Below are 25,317 nucleotides of genomic sequence, written 5' to 3'. Positions count from 1 at the left end.
TCTAAAAGAAGTTCAACATGACAGCATATAGTAATGCTACTGTTACTTTCTACAAACAAGAAAACACTGAGAAAAAGGGTGAAAAAAAGGTTTAGAAAACTCCCAACTGGAGGCTGTCTTCAGCTTGGTTTTCATTCTGTCATTCACCAACTACATGTGTAGTCTTGGGGGATTTCCCCTGCCAAAAACAAAATAATGAAAATGAAGCAGTGCAGGCAGCGGGAGTCTGCGGCTGCCAGTGAGCCATGCATTTGATCTGTGCCACCTCCCCTCATCAACACATTAATAATACATAGCGGAAGCCTCTGCTTGTTCAGAAAGACCCACATCAGAATGTGTGCTTTGAATGTAACCAAGTGCACAAATAAATACACTGCACTCAGGTGCACAAATACCAAGGCCGAGGAAAGAGACGCTTTTCCAGGATTCGCTGCCATTTTTGTCACATAAGAGGCGATCAAATAGCAACACGTTCCAGTAGGTGTGTATTGATAGGACTACAGTGATCACATACAGTACTATAAACTAAAGACGATCACTGAGACTGAGTTTCAAAGCACTTGTGTAGAATTTTTGAAGCGGCTGCTAAGAAAACATGGCTGCCTCGTGAGATTATGAACAATTAATGAAGAGAAAGCCAGGTATGTGTGTATGCAAGAGTTGGTTTTCTAGTTATAACACTTGTGCTGCTGTTCTTGTTTCAAACGTGTACACTGTTATACATCTGTGTAATCTACATTGATGATAGAGTAGAATAGACCATGAGAATATCGGATACAGAAGACTAAATAAATGCTCACCTTAATAATAATGTACGCTTGCAATAAACACAAGAGGGAGCTCCTGGTGCAAAATGGAGTAATCAGTGTTTTGTCTTTTTGCTTTGAGTGAGTTACTGCGATTCTACAGTTGCCTGGTTCAGGGTAGTGAACTCTGGTCAAGTGTGTTTATCGTTACCTGAGTGTGTCGCCGTGGTTCTGCATCACCGCCGCCTGGTTCATGGCCTTCAGCCAGGTGCTCATGTCTTCTTGGGTGTCCGCACTGAAGTAATACGTCCGCATCCCAGTGTGCTCCGCCTGCGAGCCAATCATAGAGCTCTGGTTGTAAATGTACGAGCGCATGCCAGTGTGGCTAGCCTACAGGAAGAGAAAGGAGGCTCGGTCAAACGGTGGTCACAGAGGCGCAGGAATCACCTGACAGACAGTGAGTTAGATGAGCTTCAGCTTTTGTCAAACAGACAGGGCGACGTCATGCTGTCCAACCAGAGAAACAACGACAGGGGCCACACAAGCACCGACCAATGCTGAAAGAGCCGATGAAGGATATCACACAGTAGAAATACAGAGACAATAATGACAGCCAGTAACGACCAATAAAGCCACAACTTTTGACCAAATGAGAGGAAAGGTATATAGGCATGATGGAAAATAGAAAATGTGAGTATTAGAAAAGAGAACCCCCAGCCCAAAATGTTCCTCACGGTCTCCGTTCGAATCATGCCGTCTGCTTAGATATTTTCTAAGAAGGCGGCAAAATATTTCTAACATTTCTCCCAAAATAAGGTAGACAGAAATGCCAATGGTCTGAAAAGCAACAGTAGCTGTACAAAAAGCCTAATCCGTAGCTTTACTCAAAGTTCAGAATGTGCGCCACCAATGTGTACTCACTACATTCCAACACACATCTTGAGCATTGATGATGAATTAATGACCTTTTACTTATGAATGAATTATGAATTAATGCTGTGACTTGTTCCACTGCCCTAAGTGCCACCTAAAAACCTAAAATCCAAATTATTATACCCAGTGCAGGCAGACATTTCTCCAGAGTACAGTATGTGCAGCCCACAGAACGCCTAAGGAGTAGTTATATTCAAAAGGTTATTCTGCTTGTGTAGGTGGAGGCAGCAGTAATACCAGCAACAGTAGAGTAAGCAGAGAGTTATTCTTACCGGGCAGAGCAAAACTGAGAGATGTTTTTCCTTCGGAAATATCAACATGTTTCTGGCTGCACTGCATCGTGGTCTACCGAGGCTACCGTCGGTATGGATCTGTCTCTCCTACTATGGATTTATGTCTGCAAGTTGGCAGAACAATACAAGTCCAGAGAGACCTCAGAGGTTGATACCAAGAGGTTTTCTGTTTGGTGATTCATTGATCTTTTATATGGCATGTTATATAAGTGCTGCTGAGTCAGAACTCAACACGGTGCTGTTTGAATTCACTATCAATCATCAATCAGTTTACAGTAACCGGCCTGAAATCCTGTCTCGTCCTGTCTCAATAATGTCCACAATTTGGCTACGCTTAATAAAGATGTCCTTGTTGTGAGTGCGGGGTTATCAGAGCTCATTTTAAAGTGAGATGCAGTCCATTGAGCACAGCTCTATTAATGTCCTGCTTTTCTCCTTCCTTCCTTCTTTCACTCCTTCAGTACAGTAGTTGGAACTGGGAGACGAACGAGAGTGCCCACTCAACTACAGATGCATGTAAATGTAAGTAATTAGACACTAAATCTTCCCTACTCTAACTCATTCTCTGAATAATGAATGCAGGATAGTTAGTGAGTATGGAGCGCAGTCGCAACACAACCGTTTCCCTGTGATTTCTCCACTAGGCTTGTAACGTGATTCCACAGCAGCTTGGCTTCTTGTCTTCAGCGTGACAGTCGGTGACACACACAGCATCACTCCCACTTCAGTTTAACGTACGCGCTAAACACATTCATGAATAAAACAGACTGCCAGCCCTGCTGTTCCATCCTTGTTGCCATAAACTCTGTATAAACTCTAGAGACACACATCCAGACATGAACACAAACAATATGATAACTCACCTCCCCTCTAAAAGTGCTGCTGTCTGGATGCTCAAACAAGCTCATTTCAGTGTCCAAAGCTGAGCACTCAGCAAGCAAATTAAAATATAATCTCCTGACTCACCATGCTAAAGCATGTGCTTGACCCAGACGCTGGTTGATAACTTAAGTTATAGGAGCTGACTGTGATGCTACACTTGATTCATCCATAACTCAATAACCTGGGTAATGAACTACCTCTTTCGTAATGTTTGGATGGACAGACAGAAGGGAGGATATGCTTTAATGAACTGAGAAACCTTCTGTGCAGAGGTGAGCAAAGGTTGACAATGCCCTCAAGACCAGTCTTCATTATTTAGGAGATTATTCCAAATGCGTTTGGTGATTGGAGGCAGTTTTCTGACACCGCGATCACTTCCACAATAAACAGGCTAAACGAGCTCATGATCTTTTAACTGACTTCTAAAATTACAAATCAGGACTATTTAGCTTTCTATTCCGATAAGGGTTTTACTGACTGGACCTTTTCAGAACTGAGACAATTAGTCAGTTAATCAGAAAATCAACCAGCAGCTGATCTGACTTTGGCTTCAGCCTGTGAAATAATTTGCCTTTTTGTCTTTTTTTTTTATCAAAAGATATGATACACAAATTATCCCTGGCTCTCGTGTTGGGGAGGTTTCACAAAGTTTTCAACCTAAAGTATACGACGCTGAAGAATAATAAAAGAAAAGAGACACATTAATCATCATAAGATAATGTGGAACTTTTGTCTTCCCCTACTGGCAACCACATTACACAGACACGCATTTGATGATTGCCTCAGTCGCTTCTCGTCTTTCAGTTCTCTTCAAGCCACACCAGTGATAAGGTCAGAAAGTCTCCTGGACATTGGAAGTTCTGTTTGATTCTTCCAAAAAACAGCCATTACACATGAGGCAGTTTGACAACGGCTTGAATGTTGAATACATCAATAAATACTCAATCTACAATGCTGCCCCAAGAAAACTGTCGCCGGGGTTCACTGAGCATGTCACTATTAGGAATGCAGATGTGTCAAGGTACATGAGAGGGAAGGAAACAGGAAGGGAAACTAGTTAGCAGCTACTCATCTTAAGCAGTGAACGCTCAATGTGTCCAAAACACTCTAAATACCTCGACGAAAGCGTCGCAGCATCCTCAGGAAACAGCTGTCAAAACACGCCTGTTCGCTCACCATCAGCTCTCTGATGGACTGCCTCTCATGGCTCGACGGGACAGGCTGCTTGATGGGAGACAGAGGACTGTGCGGCTAGTCAGATGTTTAGGCACGTGCAATCGACACAAGAACAGCCCAGAGGCACGGACACACATTTGGAACTGAAATATAACTGATAAACCGAATTTGAACCCCAGTCTGAATCACAGGAACATTTCCTAATCCTCTCTCTAATTACAAAATTCATCTCCCATTGTTTTTTTACATTGAGGAATGAATAAAAATGACTTTTTGTAGGAGATTAGAGTGAACATCCAGGCAGCCTCTACCAAACCCCACGCACACATTTAGGAGGCTTGTCAATTTCAATCACCGATCACCAGCCCTAGATTATCCCTATTTTAGTCACGTCAGAGCACACAAACATACACACAATAACAACACACACCAGCGGCAGCCTAAAATAACGCTGGGAGTTTCTGCCTCTCTTTAGCAGGAATGCTGAGTGGGTCATTCAACTCTGAGTACATGACCGACACACCCACACGCTGAATCCGTACACAGCTCGGCCTCTCTTCCTCTCCGTTGTTTGTGCGGGGCGTCGGTGGAAGTTTTAAGGGTGTTTCTGATTGCTCACTTCCCATGCTTTCAAAAAAAAAAAATCACAAGCAACCACTGTTTTCTCACCTTCTTTTTCTGCTGCCTATGTCACTAATGTCCTCTCTCCATCTTACCATATCGCTTCCTCCCTTTATTTGCCTTTTACTTTCCAGTCTGAATCACTTCCTCCCTTTCCCGCGCTCTTCCCCCTGCAGCCTGAAAATATCACTCATTATTTTCACTCGCAAAAGCTCACAACAGTGACTGCCCCATTCCCGTGGACAGCCCTTAACAAACACACACTCTCTCTTTGTCCAGATGCTATTTAAAGAGTCATTGTGCTCGTGGAGATAAGCCCCAGCAGCCAGGGCTCCACAAAGCTGCTGATAAGGTACGTTCTCCTGAACTTGCTACAGTAGAAAATGAATTTACACTGGAAAATATCCAAATGGAGACAACAATAGCTCGTGGGTGTCTCACTTCTAAATCATGTGAAACGGCGGTTCTAATCTGCAAGAAGAAAAAAGTCCTGTTCGCGAGCTGGACTGTAACAGCTTTTTGGGCTCCTGCGTTTCCTTAAGCAGCAGCTGTTTTGGACAAATCAACAACAAAAACAGATTGGGAGGCTGCATAGCCTCCATCTAGAGTGGCTTTCAGACATTACTTTTCAGCTGTTCGTTTTTCCGGAACAGTAGCGTGAGGTGACGCGAGCTCCGACAACACAAAGTTTTTTCTCCAGGCCATCGGAAAACGGCATGCTGGTACGGTAGATGTGACAGATGGAGGAGACAGGGGCACATAGATGAACGATCAGCCCAAAACCATAGAAAGATTCATACTGCCATAACGAGGAGGGGAGGAGAAAGAGGGGAAATTAAATACGACAGAGCACACGGACAGAAATATGCAGCACAACCACTTCAGCCAAAGGGACATGTTATTCTCAAGACATGCATCAGAAAGTAGAGGAATATACAAGGCTGCTGTATATTCGGTTTGCACCAACAAAGCCACACCAACGGGCAGAAAACAAGGATATATACATATGTATATATATATATAAAAATATATGTATAAGGTTCACATGTGGCAAGGGGAGAGAGAGCACATGAGAGCATAGAGTACCTATTTATGGGAGGACTGTCACCGGACGGCGCGACACACTCACAGGGAGGGAGGGAAGTCCCAGTCAGGCAGCCAGCCAATGGGAACAAGAGAGGGAAGAGGATTCGGTGAATAGGGGGAGGTAGGGGGAGGGAGGGGGTGAAGGACGGGACGTTGTCACGGGAGCTTGAAGGTTTGACTTGTGTATAGGTTGATTTAGTAGTCAGCAGGTGCACCATTCGGAAACTCAAAGCCGGCCCAAATACCCACCGTCAGCCTGCTGGGGCAGCTAAGTGGGGTGTCGCTGGAGTTGACATGTAGAGACCTTTTTTTTTTTTTTAATATAACATCTGTCTTATGTCTGACAGCACCTGGTATCATGGCTGCAGCTGGAATTTTTCACAGGCATGCTGCACACCCCACAGAGATGTCACACCGTACACTTCTACATCACCTGCTAGTTTACATGGACACTAGAGCTCCACTATTGATCCATACAGTAGCCCAATCAGAACAAATATGCCTCATGTAACCAGGCCTGGTCAGAATAAACTGTCAATGAGATTAAGAGGGATGGTGGAACATGCTGATCATTTGTTCAAGAAGAAAATAATTGTGTTTTTTCCTTCTGGGTGGATTGAATAGCTCCTTTCTGGGCATGTTTGCCACATCGGGGTATAACCATGAGCTGTCCACTTAAGGATGAAGGATGAACAACTCCAGACATACAACACAAACATAAGACTGCCTGTTCTCGTTCAGCTCTTCTATTAAATTAAATCTGTGTTGTCAATAGAGTTGAGAAAAAGAACTGATGTTCCACGGCAGGAAAACCATGGTCAAAAATATTATGTTCTGCATTAGGCCATGTAAAGACACATACCATATCAGATCATTTGATTTAGTGTCCATGTAAACAGGTTAGAATCTTTGATCAATATAAGAACAATATATGTTGTTCTTGTTTCAGGTTAGTTTAAATGAAATACAGCCGTCGACCAGAGGTTCCTGCAAAGCTTCCAGCGTACATGAACATTTTATGCAAGATTGAGATGAGCTCTGGGATTGTTTAATACTCAACAGGCACCTTTGTTTTTACATCATGGAAAATTGTATTAAATGAAAATGAAAATGAACCTCCTCTTCAAATATGAGAAATTAAAAACCTAAAGTGTAAAATATGCATTAGTGGTAAATAGAAGAAGAAAAAAAACACAAACAAATAGATTTTTCTATTCCCGATGAGTAAAACTGATGAGTCAGATGGTCTATGCTCTATATTTTCACTATACCCTAGGCAGGAATACAAGCCCGAATATGAGAATACTGAGTAGCTATTGTTGTGCGACTATGAAGAAGAAGAAGAAGAAGAAGAAGAAGAAGACTAGCAATCCGCTGGGCTCTCTTTGAGTTATAGGGACTTTATGAAAGAAATGATAAATGCAGGAAGAGGTCGATTCAGTCCTGTTGTCCAGGGTAACAGACACACATGGACACTTACAGCTCTGCTTTACTTTCACTTCACCTTGGTATCAGAAATAACCCAGGGGTTTTGCTTGAATAAGAATCTTGAGAGGAAACAAAATATTTGTTCCACAGTTTCAAGCAGTGGACATGTTGGGAGAACAACAGGAGAATGGGCAAGGTGCATAAAAATGGCAGGAGAAGAGACGATGGTACTGGCATCACACAGTGTTTGTCCTGAGGGCTGACAGGAGAAAACAAAAACAAGGCCACCAGTCTGAATCCAAAAGACACAGGATGAGCAGACATGAATCCTGCTCTGTCTTATTACAGTGGAATTCATGCTGTGACCAATAGGAGGGTAAATGGCAAAGAAAAGGTGTAAGTCATGGCGGTTTAGAAAAGAGGAAAGGATGTCACTATAGTTTCAATTAGGCAGATATTTTGCTGGTTGTAACCACTAATATATCATTTAGCAATTCCCTTTAAACAAGTGTGTATCGACATGTTTTTGAATTTAACAGTAATGTACCAGCAACTTTCTTTCCAGTAACTGAGCAGGGAAGTCATGGTCAAGGTTGCAAATCAGATTTATCAATAACGACGATTAAATAAAACTGCCATTTTTATGCCACAAGCCCACTGGAAAATACCAAACTGTGACTGTAACAGTGTCTTGCTCAAGGATAAAGGAGGGAACATGGCTTGACTGCTGCTGAAATGAAACTTCTTACCTTTGGTCAGAGGAATGTTTCTTTAACAACTTTGGAAACACGTTACTTGATGGAATAAACCTGTTTTAAAGTTACACTGAATGTGTCAAATTTCTAGTGATAAAAAAAAAACAACAACAACAGAAAAATTAAACCATGTGCATGCACTGCATTTGTGTGTAAATCTGAAGTGCCTCCAGTCCTGATTTACAGTGTGAACATGTGTGTGCCGTGCAGGAAGCCTCGCTGCTTTCACACGTGTCGGCCTGGGCTCAAAAAGTCTGTGCCCCGGGGGAATGGAGAAGCTTCGTGCCATTCCAGAGGAGCCTGGCGGTCTCAATAAAGACACTGACAGACAATCAGCGGTAATAGGCATCGCTACAACAGGTGGTGAGTGCTGTACAACGCTGAGTGGTGGTTTGAGGCTGGTTAGACTGGGTTATGACTGTCACCCAGAAGATTTATGAAATTTTCGAAATAATGTTCGAAAGCTAGTCGTCTATTAATGATGTAACAATTCAATGTAGTGATTTAAGAAGGTTAAAATGTGTTAAAATGTCTTCGTTTTGAGGATTAGGATATGGTTAAGGTTAGGGTTAGGCACTAACCTGAGATGATTAGGATCAGAGCTGGGGAATGCATTATGTCGATGGAAAGATAGAAACACCAGTCTGAGTGTGAGTGTGTGCTTGTGTCATAAATATGTCTGGAGGAAATATTTAAGTGCCACCAAACCTGCTGGTTGACATACAGCAGGGGTTACTCAGGCCCTCCACAGCAAGGCAGGTTTTCACTTGGAAAGGAAACTGATATGCACGTTATTTCTAATGGACTTCTCTGTCAGGAGCGATAAAAGCCACACGGTGGAAACTTCAAGTGCTCTAAATAGAAAGAGGTGTATACATTTTTATCTTAAGTGGCTCCGGTGGGAATAAAACTCATTATCCATGTCACCCTGCGGTTATGTTCGACTGCATCAAAAGCCTCTTTCATCCTGGGTGGAAACTCAAATTTTGACATTTTTCTGTTCCTTTTCTACCTTTAACTTTAAGTTAACACTGTTTTGTTTGGTCGGAATAAGAGACGCAAATGTGGAAATTGACAATTATGCAAAAACCCCGTTGAATCCACTTATCACACGTGATCAGGCGGGGAAATCTGCGCTGCTTTTCTTCATTTCAGAAGGAGTGACTTTTTGTTTCTCAACCCGACACCGAGAAGTAAACACGCTAACACAACAATGCACAACAATGAGTTCACAGGAATTAAACTGGATCAAAGAGCACAGAAAGAGTGTGGAGTACAGAGAAAGGCGTACCTTGAAGGCATACTTGCGGCTGATGTGATCCTCAGGTCCCACGGGTGAAATGACATAGCTGGGCAGAGGAATACTGCCTAGCACCAATTCCTCTCTGCTGTCTGGAGAGAGAGAGAGAGAGAGAGAGAGAGGGAGGGAGAGAGAGAGAGGGAGGGAGGAATGGGGGGGAAAGGGAAGGGAAGCGAGGAAGGTGAGAAAAGGAGGGAGAGATATGGAGGAAAGGAAGGAGGAAGAAAATAAATATCACTCATCACCCACTAATTTCATCACTGCATGCCACCGCTATCATAACACTGACACACACATACACACACACACTCGTGAGCCGTCACTCATACCACAGTGTTGTGCCAAACAGTAAATGACCACTCTGGTATTCCAGTGTCACAGAGTTAAAGGTCTGCTGCTCCAGCTGGCAGACGGACGCCTTTCTCTCTGCCCTTCCCATTTACATCCAGTAAACACACACACATTCGTTCTTCTATATCTGTAAGGACTCTCACCGACCCAATGCCATCCTCAACCCTATACCTACAGCCATATGTAGCCTTAACCCTGGAGGAGCAGCCCGTCACAGCACAATGTCCTCCCCCTCCAAAAACATCCTCACCCCTCAGGGTTCACACGTCTATAAATAAAGATCTGCTATTTGTTTTCCGCTCGGTACCGTCACATCAAGCTGGGATGTGTACGCGAAAAAGGGCGAGTCCGCGTCCGCGCGCCGCGACTACCGCATCATAAAATTTAGCAACGGCACGAAAATATGCACGCGCGGCACCTGCGCCCGCGCTGTGGCTGTTTGGCGAGAGGTGATAAGGCAGCGGCTGTGGATTCAAGGGGTAATTGGTTAAAAATATTTCAAGGACCTTTGGAGGAGACATTCCCTAAATGGTGGGCGAGACGGCGAGGCGTTTTTATCTGCTTCGGCTGTCCCTGTCTCGCTCATACGCTCACAAACACCGGCTCACCTCACGCAAACACACTGAGCAGACCTCACCATGAAGAATGGAGTTAAATTACATGTAAACAGCACAAGAACGCTCCTGTTCTGTCACTTGTTGTTTTACCAGCCACAACAACGTAGGACAACCCGAGGTGTCTGTTTGCAGATTTTGTCAATGTGAGTGCATCACACCCAGACAGAACACAGTCACCAAACGTTACGGATTTGCAGGTGAGACTGAAGGCTGGGTTAAAAGGTGGGTGTTGTCCGAGTACTGACTGAGTATTCAGGAGTGGGAGTGTCAACATGATGATGGGCGCTGCAGCTGGTCTGACCATGTTACAACACGGCCTCTGGTGTCTTTTTGTCTACAGACTGAAATAATGTAGACAAACAGCCAGCATGTGTTATTAACTTATCAAACGGGGGAACGGCACAGACTTAGGGGTGGAGGGACCTTCATGTGATGACTGATGAGTGATCAGAAGACATTTTCTGCGCCAGTTGCCATCAACTCTTGTTTTGGGGAAGCGGAACAAATAAGCCCAAGCCTTCCACAATGCACAAACAAGTCTTGTTGGTTCTAGGTTTGTCGTGCCCCTGGCTGATGGGAGTGAACAAAATTATTTGCGTGCTTCAGTTCTCTGTGTGTGAATCATAGGACAATATACCTCAGGCGGTAATAATTGTGCTATCTAGGAAGAGGTTTACCAAAGAAGTGTGCAACTACGCCAAGACAAACAACTGGACTCGGTTGAGGTTTGTTATTAAAGATAATTCAACCCCGGCTTGTTTACTTCTATTTATTCTATCACCTACATTCTATTTCTAAAGTAAAAGACTAAACTTGTTTTTGATACGGCATGACCAGGATGATTGAGAATCATCACCGACATTTTACCACAGATGGTTGATTTGGCTCCCGTGTTTATGTAAATTAGGCTTGTGGTGCAGAGGCACTGCTATATTAAGAGCTTGGGATTAATCACTGCTGAAGGCAAACAGTTGTACATATGCACGTATGATAAATACCAGTTTTGCAAATTGCTGGTTCTTCAGCACAGATTTAGAGCACTTTTTAAGATGGTTTTAAAAAATGAGGCCACAGCACTGTATCAGGATTTTAAGAACACTGACATGATAAGACCAAGTTCAGTAATGGATAGCACCCCTGGGACTCAAGTAACTCATTGATTTATCAACTGTGTTTGTCCATATTTATGCAGTACTTCATTTAACATACAGACTTCTTCTACATATTTATCATATTTGTGCTTATACTGTTTATGTCAATTACATTAGGCTGGTAATAAGACAAGCTACAAAACAAATAAAGTCCTAATAATATGAAAAGCCAAAGGAAGCTAGGTTTGGTTGTTTATGTTGTTTGTGTAAAAACAAGAGATGAAGGGAGGAGATAAGTGGCGCTGGAGACAGATCAAGTGTTTTTCATGTTGAGTGGAGAAACCTTTGAACTGAGCGGGAAGACAGAAAAGAGGGGGGGGGGGATGAAACGACGGAGAATTGATTTCACCCTCCCGTTGGGGCGAGGGGGCAGAAGAGCGTGTCCCAGAAGGATCGGGTAAGAATAAGGAGGTGAAAAAAAGGGAAGGCGTGGAGAGGCAGATAAAGACAGGCAGGGGATGGCAACCGACGGCGATGAAGTGTGCGGTGTGGCTGAGTGAGCGTGGCGGTGTGTTTCAGCTGGAGCCCACTCCTTCTGTCAGCTGCGGTTCACTTTAAATCTGTCACCATCACAGTCCAATTTAAGCTTCTGAGTTTTGACCGAAGCTTTTATGCTGAAAGATGCCATACTATCTGACATTTCTTTCTTGATTTAAGCTAAAAAAAATAAATAAATAGAAATACAAAAAAATAAATAAATAAATAAATAAAATAAAAATGTTTTGCTACAGATTTGTGGTTGTACCTTCAACACAGGGTAATCCCGTAAATGCTGGAGAAGCAAGACTGTGACAGCAACGTCTCATGGCTGGTTAGGTCTGACTACCAGCTACATGATTCATTCTGCACTAAAACTAATGTGGTCAGATTAGGGGCAGGTATTGGCAAGGATTTCACGATACGATGTGTATCACGATACTTGAGTGACGATACGATATTATTGCGATATTGCAATATTCTACTAACATTCTTCTAATTCTTCTTCTAATTTTCAAATGTAGCTTAAAATACAAGTAGTAACAAGTAAAAAAAAAACAATATTAATTCAAATTCAGTTCAATTCAAATCCCAGTTTATTGCACTTGCACACTAAGTGGATCAAGTTTCTTGCCACTTAAATGTCAAAATACAGTTCTGCTTGAACAAAAACGTGTGTCACTGTTCGAACACTTCGCTGAACAGATGTGAAAATAAAATGCCTATGCATATGTATTGCCTTAGTACTGTGTTATCTGGTGTAGCTTGCTTCAGATCAACAGGTTTCTGTGGCTGCGGTCGTTGCTTTTTTTTTTTTTTTTTAGGTTAAAAGCTTGTAGTAGAGGGAAGGTAAGTAAGTAGGTGTAGATCGTGTGAGGAACTTGCTAATGAATTTGGCGATCTCACTCATTTCATCTTTCACCAGTGAGACTTCTGCAGAATATAATGCAGGCTAATATAATAGATTCTGAATGAGGTTTGTTACATTCAGGATTTTTTCGAGACTTTCTGAAAATTGCTGACTGAATCTGTGATATTAAAAGGTGTTTCTGTTATTTTACAATTTCCTGAGTGTTTCATCATGGGGGAGTTGGAAATGCAAAGGTAGAGGAACAGGCAGTTACTCTGAATCGAAAGCATTTTCTTCTGACATTACACTTAGACTTACCTTTGTAGTAGAACAGACAGAAATCAGCCAAGACGAACCATTTCCTCTTCCAAAGATGCATCCCAGAGCTGTCCTGCACAGAGAAAGATGAGTATGAGTAAAGAATGAACTGATAATGAGATGCAAAAGCAGCACAACACGGGACATAACAACAATAACTAGACAGTGGATCTTAAACAGGACGAGAGAGGGGAATGAGTAAGATGAAGAGAAAGGCCGAGAAACAGAGAAACAGTAAGGGGAGGCGAGGGACAACAGGAAACCTGAGTAATGAATGGAATAGTGAGGTAAATACGAGCAGAGATAAAGAAGGAGGAACAGGAAAGAGAGAGGGAGGAAAGGAGTGATCATTTGTCCTCGTTCGCTGGCTCGCTGCGCCTGACACGTCTACTTTACTGGCAGGTTTGTCTTTTATGTTCTCTGGCTGAAAACGGGGCCATTTGAAGAGCAGAGGAGGAGGAGAGCAAAAGGGATGAAATCACCTCAAACAATGATCCATACTCATACTTTGGCTAAAGATGTATGACGCTACACCCGTGTAACATCCGTATGAAAGGGGATGAAAGGGATAAACGGCGCTTCATCCATTTGGTTGTAATAGCGGTTATCTGTGTGTAAGTTGTTTTTGGCATCACACATACGTAGTACATGTGTGTGTGTGAACATTCAAGCTCACAGCAGTACAAAAAAATGATTTTAATTCATATAAATATAAATGTATAGTATGTGCAGTGGTTTATATTCCTGTCAGTGTCACACAGTTGACATGTCTCAGTGTGGTTATTAAAATACAACTGCTCTACATTAACTTCACTCACTGTTTGTTTTGTACAGAGGCCAGCCACCGAGCGAAGCCAGCTACAGATATTTTAAGTATGACTTCAAATAAACAAAGAGTCCCCAGTGATAGCCTGTATGTGATTAACAGCAGGTGCTCTACAAGGCCAAAAACTAAAGTCAGTGCATCAAATATTAAAAAACTGAAAGAAAAATGCAAATTAGGCCATGCTGGATGAAGCTGGAACTTCAGCTTAACTTGGTTATTTGTGTCAGGAATAAGATGAAGTAGCTGTATTATCATAAATCTTTTGATATTCTATGATATTGGTGGGTCATTTCAGTTTTTTTTTTTATTATTATTATACAACGGAAATTACCTGATAATTAGTTACTAAACATTTTTTGAAATTTGCTAGCATTTCAGTGAAGGTGTTCAAGTGAAAAATTAATCTACTTCTTGTCATGTTGTATAGAAATCTATTAATTTTGAGAATAATCATTAGATTAGTAAAAAAGACTTGATTATGGCATATATTCGGTGTATGACTCTTTATGACTATTGTCTTATATGACTGTGACGACTTGCAGCCAAACTAAGACTCATGTTTTTATATGCAATGATAATACAGTATCTTTTGATACCTCAATCTATCTATCTTGTCATACTATCCAGGTGCAGCAGAATAAGTTTGGCTTCCAAGACCATGTTTAATACCCGGGATGAGTCTGACATAGCCAGCCCAGCTGGCAATAATGCTCCTACACAGTACCTGTAAATACACATGTAACCTATGATTTCCTTTGAAGGGTTCTGAAAATGCTGTTTAAATAGAAAGGTGTACCATTCAGTGTTAGTACTGGGATAGGAAATGTCCTGTGAATGAAGTTAATGTCATGATGCAAACCCACTAACAATGTTGAGTTTATGTCCAAATTGGTGTTTCAGCTGGTGTGGCAGTGTCCTGACCTGTTTGTACAGCCATCCTCGGATCACCGCGGGGACATTGGGATTCCTCTTAATGGACTGCTCCCTCTTCCCGAAAGTGTGCACCTTCCCACTGAACCGGGAGCCCTGCGACAGACACACACAAACACGGTTAAAGAGCTTCCTGTGATGTGAAGAGACACAATCAAACATGTTGTCAGTGCAGGTAAATTGTTTGTCATGTTGTAAACCGTACTATCTCAGTGTGTTTTTAACCGTATGGATTACACATGTGCAGATGTTTTCCAAGAGAAGAATTCAACAAGTATTCAATAATTTTATTAATTAGCTCACCAACACATCTGCTCTACAGCCAGGCTATTGCTGCGGCGGTGCTGAACTAGATTGTCTGATCAGCTAGAACACATGGCCACTGCAACAACAAGTTGGGGTAATTCTTCTCTTGACAAAGGTTAAAAAGACTGGGATGAAAAGCGAGACCTGAGTCACATTAGCTTATAGTTGGAAATAGGCTGTCTGTGTTTCATCAGACTATTCAATCTTCCTTATAACATTGCTGAAGGGACCTTCACCCACACCATGATTACCCATTTTCAGGTCTCTCTTTTTCTACCCCCGTTGTTCAGTAATTACAGCCATTATTTGAGCACTGACAATTTTCCAATGGATCCCTGTGACAGTGAGGCCCATCGTTGCCATGACATTTGTCAGACATTGACAAAGCCTCTGGAGACTGGCAGGCAGGGTGTTAGAAAAGTGGGTTTGTGACCTGCAGGCCACTGCTTTGACTGCCAGACACACAAGAGCTAGAATGTCTGTCTGGCCATTGAACTTGAACGGATATCATCAAAGAGAGTGAGGGCACCGCTCCCAGAATACTTCACTGTCAGCAGGAGCAGACAGCGGGATCTGAACCTATCGTCAGGTACAACGCCTGAATTACTGATGACACAACATTTTCTGTGCAAAAAAGGTAAAAAGCTATGGCAGAAGAGGGCAAAAATTCTATCTCAAAAACAGCCAGCGGATGTTGAAGAGTCCTAAAGCAAGATTTCTGCACCCTCACTGATTTAGGTTTACCAGGGGAATAACTGCTAACTTATGCAGCTGTGGACTTTTAGGTTTCAGTGATATTGGAAAGTTTATTTATTTAAGCTTTTTTGCCAAGCTTTGGGCACTAATTCTATTAAATAGGTCACGCCGGTGCAGGATGAAGCAGACCATACCTCAACCCACTTTTGGTGAGACCAAGGCCAGATTATTAAAACTTCATGGCCCAAGGCGAAAAATGATGTGGGCCCAAGGTGGCTTCCCTGTTTCTACTGCAGATATTAAGAAAAAGTTGGTTTACTGAAATGCAACATCTATAAGTAAAGATGGAATCACCAAAGGCCCACGATATTGTCACAGTATGTAAGCCACTGTACAATAACAAGAAACTTCAAACAATTTGAGATATGATTGGTATTGCGAAACACACATTACCCTTCTCCCAACAGCAAAGTATGTCTTCAATGGAAATTGCAAATGCAAAATACTTAATTAAGAAATTACAAAAAGCTCTCTTTGACTGTTTTATCTAATCATAAAAACAGGGATTTATTAGCATTATTTAACATTCTGGTAGTATTAGGTAAAGTTCCAGTTGAGGGGGACACGGTCAGAGGGGATATATATATGTCAACATATATGTTAACAGGTCTGAGTCCCTATGGATCCCCTGGAATGTGTTAGTGGAGAAAGGGACATCTGGAACTCGCTGCTAAGCCTGTTGTCAATGCACCCAGACCTCAGATCAGCTGGAGATGATGAAGATGGAACGGTTGGATACTACTGTTCAGATTTAATGAGATAAAACTCTCTATAACTCTATAAATGTCAAACATCTGACATCAGTCCATCTCTCATTGCATGAGTTTAGGAAATCCATTGCTGCTGGTGTCTCTCTCTCCCAACAAACCTCATCATCCTCGTGTTTGTGCTTGCCTGCTGTATATACCTGTAAACATACTCATACACTGTGCGCATATTCATGAAATCTCATTACACCAGCCTCAGTAGAAAGACTACTCCCCCTGGCACCGCATGCACTCACATACGCACCAATCAGACCTGCCACCTCCCTCACTCGTACAATAATACATTTGTTGTGACAACTGCATGAGTGTGTATACGGGACTGGCAGCCGCGGTGGGAGGCATCTACAGCTGGAAAATAACCAACGCACCAGCAATTAGAGGGAGGCTGGTTGGCCAGGCATGATGCAAAGACACAGAGCGGCTCCAGTATTGTCACATTCTCTGTAAATATACAGTATGTGTGTGTGTGTGTGTGTGCGTGTGTGAGTGCTTCATATGTTTATCTCCGGCTGTATGTGTGTGTTTGCCAATATGCGCGTTTGTGTGTATGTGTGTGCGATGCAGTGGTCTATTTTTAGGCCGGGGGTAATTCTGTGGAACGGGCTGAGGTCCCTGCAGAACAGTAGCACTCTGCCTTGTAGGTGAGTTACTGAGAGTCAAACCGGCTATTTGTTACATGAATGGCACCCAATTAGACAGACCGGTCTGAGACCTGGAGGCTGCCAGTTCAAATCCCCAGCCAGACAAGAATTATCTGAGAGGGTGAGGTAATTAAAGTAGTAGTGCTTCCCTTCGCTTTAGAATTCTGGCTGAGATGTACTTACACTACACACTTAATCACAGTGTACAAGAGAATGTGATCAGTGGCTAAGAGAAGCTACAAAGAGTCAGGCTGGGTTACTTCACCTGGAGCTTAGGGATGACACACTGGTTTTATATATGTGTGTGTGTGTGTGTGTGTATATATATATATATATGTGTGTGTGTATATACATATATATGTGTGTATATATATATATATGAATAGACAGATTCTCACACAAAATTACACCCAAACAACTTAAAGAAAAGGCAAATTAAGAAGTAACTCCATGTGCTAATGTTATCTAAACAACAGGGTCAGACAACATAGAGACACAGCAAACGCATTAGATACAACCAGACAAAAATGAAAAACTATGGGAAATATGAGAGACGTGTAACATTTTTTTCCTGTTTCATAATGTTACAGATCCACTAAAGACAGAGGATGTCTAAATGTTTTTTCTTTACTCTCTGGGCATCTTATGGAAAGTCAGATGTTGTTCGATAGCTCAGATTGTTGTTTAGGTTGATATTGGCCAGTGATAGAGATATGACTAGTCTTAGTCTTAGACAACTAATAGAAAAAAATAATGTTGTGAAGAAAAGAAATGAAAATATTTACCAATTTGAGACTGAAGCTTGGTGTTAGTGAGAAAGTGTAAAAACTCAAAACAGGACGTATACACATGAACACTCAGAAAGCCTTGTAACAACGATGTGGGCTGTAGCAATGACGTGAAGTGGGCGTGGATCAAGTGTAACTAATCTGAACTTGGAGGCGGCACTATTGAAACAACGCCTGAAATATATACAGTTGATTAAAATATGGCCCAAACACCAAATGTTCAGCACAGAGAAACATCCTCCAAGACTTTAGGTTCCAAACCCCCAAATCCTGGCTTGGAGCATCAGGTGCAACTAGATGTAGTGGTAGCAGTGCTGACAATATTTCCTTTTTAAATGAAGAGGTAAGTTGGTCTGTACTCTAGCAATATTTCTATGTTCTGTTTATATTACTCTGAAACCCCTACAGCAGATTGGAGTAATGAAAGTAAATGACAAGTGGCATCTTTAATCAGTAAATCCGAGAACATAGAACACATAGGGCAATCATTGTTTCTCAATATGTGTTGGGTTTAATTCTTAAGCGGTACTAGTGGAGTTGAGTTATTTTGTTAACAGTTAACAGTCACTGAACTGATAAGGCAAATAAATGCGCAAAAAAAAGTCACAACAGAAAACAGAACAAACCGAAACCACAAAATGACATTGACTTTGATAAATCCCATAGAAACTGTGCGGGCGGGTTATGAGCATAGCATCACTAAAATATGCACCCAGCACAGTGAAGTGCTTAAAGGAGAATTTGTGACACATAACTCCAGGGAGAAATGGGATGATTGCTGTCTTGGTGCTCCCTCTGATGTTTTGTTAGAGGCGAATGGATATGACTTTTTCAAAAATGTGGATTAATTTCACAATAGCACTGTGCTATGCAAGAGGTGATACGACTGATTCATTTCTCCTCCGAGACAAGATCCTTTTGTTAAGAGTTGTTCTTGTCAGACTGAGCCGTCTGCACTAAGGCGATTTTAATGGCAGGGTTGATGAGCCAGAGCACCTGGGAGGGCTGCAGGCCAGGAAAACACTGGGCGTGGAAACGGCAGCGGGGCGCCGTGATGGATGCCCTGTCATCTCTGTATCACACCCGATGACACATGTTCAATCTTGGCCCCGTGGCACCTGTTGATAGGCCAGGATGAGATTTCACGCCATGCGGAACTCAGTACGCTTATGAATGTGTGCGAGTGACTGAACGAGAGAATACGATCTAGACTGAGAGGATCAAACTGACACGGAGGAAGAGCGAGGGAAGGAAAATGGGGGAAAATTTGAATAAACAATAAAGAAAGAGACACTTTCTGGTTTCTGTCCAGGTAGCTTTATGTTACGCTAAAATGTAACCAAAAGGAGATCTGGATTTGGAAGCTCAAAATGGAATTTAGGCACATAGCAGCGACAGAACGAAGGGGACAAGGGCGTAGAAAATGCAGCCTCCCCAACAAATATGTTTTGTTACATTTACCATCAGCACTATTGGTGTGATTGAGATGCATAGAAATTTAGCTTGAAGGCCTGGAAAGTGAATAAAGCCTAAGATCCTAAATATACAAGGTTCAGAAAGCACATCAGTTAGAAGCTAAAAAATGAATAAGGATTAACAGAAGTGGATATAATTCCTAAAACTATAGAGCCTTTTATTAGTCTGTGAGCTAGAAAGGTTGGTCTGGAATCTCTCAGTTGGGAACTGATTATGCTCCAGCAAAGATCTGAAAGACCAATCAAATCATCCGGCCGGGCTTTATGCACTGATGGACATAAGAGTAACAGCAATGTAGTTGTTCATTTTTCTCCAGATCAGCTGAAACAGGCACTGTAATGAAAGACTGATATTCTAAGAACAGATGAGTCTGGCTACTCAAGGCAACCCTTTAAAAGTAAAAATGAACATCTTCATCATTTCCTGTACGAGGGTCCAGCTTTAATCAAAGTAGAACCAGGCCTTCTACACCAACCCGGTTCAGCTCCTTGTCAAACTAAACTGCATAACAAAGTAGATCGTGATCAACCACAGAAGACCCTTAAACTCCCATTCCTCATTAAAGACTGCTACCAACAAGGTTCAGCTAGTGGCCACAAGAGTGGTTCCACTACCCCGCACAGCTGTGTTCTACTGGACTGATCAATGACTAACCAGACACCAGATGGTTTGGTACACGGAACCAACTGGGAAGTCATATTTGGTAGGTGATTGGGTGAACAGTGTGTCCATCACTGTCAGTCATGAAGAAACTTAACCAGTCAGATCAATGAACTGTGTGACATGGTAACAGCAAAGAGGAAACACAACGATTAACAGCCTGAGGAACTTAAAAGGTTAGCAAATAGTCAGTGTGCCAAGCTTTGTACGTAGCTTGTCACTAGGCAATTCTTGTGGTCTGAAAAAATGCACATAATGAGCAGTCCTAAGCAAGACTGTCATCACACCTTAAACACGTCCATGACTGCCAGTCATTCCTCACAGGCTGCTGACTGACACTTTAGATCAACCATAAGCGCATAGCTTGACGCTTGCCAAGACAGACTGCCAGTGTGATCTCGTGACAGATCTAGTGAGAATCCAGATGCCTAGCAAGGTAAGCCAAGACCAGCCTAGGGTCTGGTATAGTTCTGTGGTTTAGTTTTACTCCCGTGTTGCTCTGACATATTTGAGTTCATTAGATCAGCCTCATTTTATCATTTACTGATCTTTTCAGTCTTGCAGGTGAGTAGGCTCCAGCTGATTCTTCTTCACACTCAAAGTTTTTCATTAGTGAACTGGTGGGACGCATTTATTATGTCGAGTTCCCAGGAAATGTAGTGTGCTTATTACAGAATTCGAGGAGCTTAATTAGCAGTTTTGATTAAATGCTTTTCTATGCAGCGCACAGGAAAAAATACTCGGCTGAAAACACACAGCTGATCATGGCTGCTCACTTTTTTCCACTGTTGAGAAATTCTAGTCCCGCTAGTGCACATCTTGCTGTTGTTATATCAACATATTGTGTGTTTCATCTGAACTTAACACAAGGTGGAGTATGAGAAGATAACTGGAAAAAAGCATTTGAAAATACTGGGTTTAAAAATGAGAGGCTGTCCTGAAGATCTGAGGTAAGAAATGCTGCTGTATTTAACATCACATTAGTCCAACGGACTCCACCCATCCAAACAGCTGCTAGGAACAAAGATCAACAATGACTTAAATTGTTAATTTGGATGCAGCCTGACACAGACACACACACAAAAACGCTTTAGGAACAACTCAAAAAAACATGGAGAACAGCACAAAGTCTTGACCTGGCCTCCAAACATTTGTGGGAGGAGCCACAGAGGCCCCTCCCCTCAACCCATAAGACCCAAAGACCTCCAGACACCACAGGACGCCCTTAGAAGGACCATGTCCATTCTCTGATGGGTCGCAACTGTTCTGGAGGCACAAGGGAGACCTACACAATGTTAGGAAGGTGGTCATAATATTGTGGATGATCAGTGTACAGACGGGGACACACAGTACATGCAGACTGACCTTAGAGGCAGAAGTGGTGTCCACAGTGGAGGACGTGACGGCGGTGGAGGCCTCACTGACGGTGGTGCTGGAGAGCTGCTCACCCATAGGTGTGGACATCATGCGAGCACCCTGCGGCCTGCACACACACACACACACACACACAACACAAATTGAGTACACCTCAAGGTATGACCATGAGAATAATGGAGCGTAAACATAACTGTGATGTGGCTTACATTTCCTGGGGTGTTACTGCAGAGTTTACATGAGCCAGTACATTGCCTCACTCTATTATACTGAACAATAAAATTGCTTTTAATACTGCAAGCTGGACTTTTGACCTTTTCAGAGTTTTTTTTTTTTTTTCTTAATGCAGCTCGGATGGAGGGGAGCTTGTGCCAAAAGCCCAGACTCTGCTCATATTGTACTAGAGGCACTGCAGCACTGGCTGTAGCCACAGAGTGTTATTGTGTTTCTGCCTTTATTCCACTTTACTGCTGGACCATTTATTATCAAGACACAAACCAAAAGACAGCGGGCTGGGTGGGGAACCTATGTGGCCATCAAATATTTTATGTATGGCTCTAAAATTGATTCATTTTGTGTATCACAATCATCTGTAGTGTGCTGCTAGACAAAAAACATCAGTCTGATGTCTCCCTACAGCTGATTTCATTTTAGTTATCAAAGCTCATTAAGCTTATTATGTTGCTGAAAGACTTGAGTAAACGGTTAGGAGGCAAGAATGGAGAGGGTAAGCTGGATGCTGTAGAGGTCATGACTGTTATGTAAAGCAGGCAGTCAACATCTGGCACCGAAGCAGCTGAATGGCCTGACAGGAGACAGGATGTCCTAAATTTTCTCGCCGCCCCCGCAGTACCCACCTTGGTGGCCAATGAATTCAATCTTTCCAAGTTGTGCACAGACGTGCTCGGGATCTACTGTCCCTTTGTGCCCTCGGGTTAACAAAGACCTAATACCTTTCGTGACAGCTTCACAACAGGAAGCTGATGAATAGGCCGCACCACATTCACTGCAGAAAAATAAAAGAGCAGAAATCGGCGGACTGTGCTGTGTAAGGGCTTCGCACAAGAGGACAAATTAGTGCCAAGTTATTATGCCTCAGTCAGTAAACGACCAAACTGAAGTTGTTTTTGATGTTTTAAAGAGAATTTGTGCTTCTAAATGTTTGCGTTGGACGTTATCCGTATTGTGTTTGAAGGCATTTCGTCTGGGATACCTCAAAGAGAGAGCGGGGAGATAGAGAGGGGCTGAATGTTGGGTTGAACAGAACATCCCAGAACTCCTCATTTTTAAACCGATTTTCTCATCCTTTTTCTAATTACTGCCACTAATAAGATGGTGCACCTCAGCAGTCTCAAAGAAGACGTAATAATTTCAAGGTCTATTTATACGGTGGCTTTCTGAGTGGTACAGTGATAGAGGCAGGGACATAGAGCTAAGACAGACTTAGAGGTGCTTCTCTTTTTCACACCAACTGTCACACAATATGACCTCAGGTTTATAAAACAGTCGCAAGAAAGGGGAAATCTTAACTTAATAGTAACACAGTAGACTAATTCTAAAGTTTGAGGGCAGACGAGCCTGTACTAACAGAGCGACGCAACCACATGATCAATGATAAAAAGACTGGATGAAGCCTTTTGCACAATAACAAACTATTCATGGATCGACACAGGCAAAGTCACACTGACATCCAGGCTTATCAAAGCAGACGTCACAATGGTCTAATGACTCATTGTCGACTATAAAGAAGAGAGGAAGAACAAAAAAAATATCTTTTTAAAAAAACACTCATTACTTCATGATCTGACACGAGCTCCATTGTCAACATGTGCTTGTCATACACTGATTATTCTCATACACGATCAGAAAAACATTGCAGCCAGTGACAGGCGAAGGAAATAACGTTAATAGTCTTGTTGCAATGCGATGTTTTGCTGAGAAATGTGGTCCTGGTATTCATGTAGACGTTACTTAGACATGTACACCCCACCTAAACAATGTTGCTGACCAGGAGTCCCCAAGAGGATGAAGCAGCCTTCCACACCACAAAATCAGTTTGGGAGCAACTCAAAAAACATGAAAAATAAGCCAAGTTGTTTACCTCCAAACTTGCTATAGCCCAAACTGTAGGATGATCTGGAACGAGCCTGATGCACAGAGGCTCTTCCCCTCAACCCACAGATCCCAAAGATCCCCCCACTGACGTCCTGGTGCCAGACACGACAGAATACCCTCAGAAGGTATTTGTCTATTTCCTGATGCACCCAAATTTTGCAGGAGGCAAAAGGTTGAGCTAAACAATATCAGGCAAAACCAATAAGTGGTTTTAATGATGTGGCTTATAAGTGTAGCTCACAGTGAAATCCACCAGACCTCAAACAGATTTGCTAACATGCTAAAATAAAATTTTAATGGATGTTCTTGTCAGCAGCTTCATTATAATCTTTTGTTTTGCAGGAGTTTTTAAAAGCACGAAACACAGGGCACCCCACGGGGATCACGCTCTTATTTATTTTTTAGACAGGCAGGGAGTGGTGTGTTTGGGTTGCCTGAGATACAGGTACAGATCGACGTCTACGTTCATTACACAGCTCTATAGATTCAGCAACAACACGGTGTTGCTTCTCTTTGATCGTCAAGAAGAGTTTTCACACCTTACTTTTTTGGCTTTGGTCATTCTTACATCATTTACTTTTACTGGGGGCCGTGTGTTTTGGCAGCTTTAAAAATGCACTAGCAAAACTCTAACGCTGCTTTCGTTTATTAGGTATCTGCTGGAAACTTGAGGCCTAAAAGACAAGGAATGTCATCAGTTAGCTAGATTAAAGTGAGTTAACTGAACATTTATTCAGATTTGTCTCAAATCTATTTGTTCTAACAAATCATCCAATTTAACCTGTAACAGTTCAAAAGACAGCATGGAACGTCACGTAATGATGGTAGGTTATGTTGTCTCTGTTACTCTGTCAATGTCCATGAGTATATAAGATCTATGGATTGATTCATAATGAATCCAGCTACCAGATGACTAATCAGTTAATCTAGAGACATCATGGAGGAAAGTGATTTGTTGAAAAATAAGAATGTTTATTCATGACCAGGATTTTCTTTGGTTCACTACAACCCTGGTCAACTGGTGCCATGCACTCATCAGGTCAGAGCTGTAGTCTGTAGAACATCTCATGCATCAGATGATGGCATGCGCCAACACAAACACCATTTAATAGAAGATTTTCTATTATCCAACGATCTCCAACGATGTGCTTCTGTTTCAGTTACTGTGTTGTATTTTCAATTTATCTTGATTTTGCTGGACAAATTTACCCTTGAGCCATGCACGTTTGTGTACAATTACTTGTTTTAATGTGCACACTGGGAAGATTAGCAACAGCTGTGAATCACATAAATATTACGGGTTAATACCGAAGGCTAATAAGGCTACACACGAAGCAGCAAAATCCAATAAAACGTGAATGACTGGCTGGCTACACCCTGACTATCTCTGCATTATGACTGACACACCATTACTGCCGTCTTATTGCAGAGAGACAGTTCAGACTTTCCATGATGGATTTCCTTTATTGCCAATGCGCTGACACCGGGCTGAGCATGTGTGTAAATCTGTCAGATTAGCTTCAAAGAGGAAAACAATGGCAGTGAAAAGCATTCCTTCATCCAAGAATCCAAGATAATTATCTGCCACTATATTTCTCTCTGAAATATATGCCTCAGTCTTCTCAAATAAATCCATACGCACTCACGTCTCTAAACACATTTGCAAGTCATGGGAGCTGCAAGAAGCAGTTATA

The 25,317-nt window shown here is 42.2% G+C and overlaps 1 protein-coding gene across 19 annotated transcripts in view; it reads right to left on the bottom strand.

The window, feature by feature from the left end:
* LOC125014947 (pleckstrin homology domain-containing family A member 7-like) overlaps window positions 1-25,317 on the bottom strand; it is a 141,276-nt gene that overhangs the window by 41,914 nt on the left and 74,045 nt on the right. For 16 of the 19 annotated variants that reach the window (XM_047596515.1, XM_047596514.1, XM_047596518.1 and 13 more), the window contains 5 exons: window positions 21,500-21,617; window positions 14,732-14,836; window positions 12,985-13,057; window positions 9,212-9,312; window positions 958-1,136 (listed from right to left, as the gene is read on the bottom strand). In XM_047596515.1, coding sequence (XP_047452471.1) covers window positions 958-1,136; window positions 9,212-9,312; window positions 12,985-13,057; window positions 14,732-14,836; window positions 21,500-21,617 — 576 coding nt within the window. Of the gene's footprint in view, window positions 1-957; window positions 1,137-5,737; window positions 6,136-9,211; window positions 9,313-12,984; window positions 13,058-14,731; window positions 14,837-21,499; window positions 21,618-25,317 lie in introns of those variants that run through there. The other 3 variants (XM_047596520.1, XM_047596532.1, XM_047596531.1) reach the window with 2 other exon arrangements.

This window comes from Mugil cephalus, chromosome 10 (assembly GCF_022458985.1).
Source record: "Mugil cephalus isolate CIBA_MC_2020 chromosome 10, CIBA_Mcephalus_1.1, whole genome shotgun sequence".
Lineage (NCBI taxonomy): Eukaryota > Metazoa > Chordata > Actinopteri > Mugiliformes > Mugilidae > Mugil > Mugil cephalus.
Note: the sequence above shows the minus strand (reverse complement) of the source record. Positions and strands in the feature narration are given on the sequence as shown.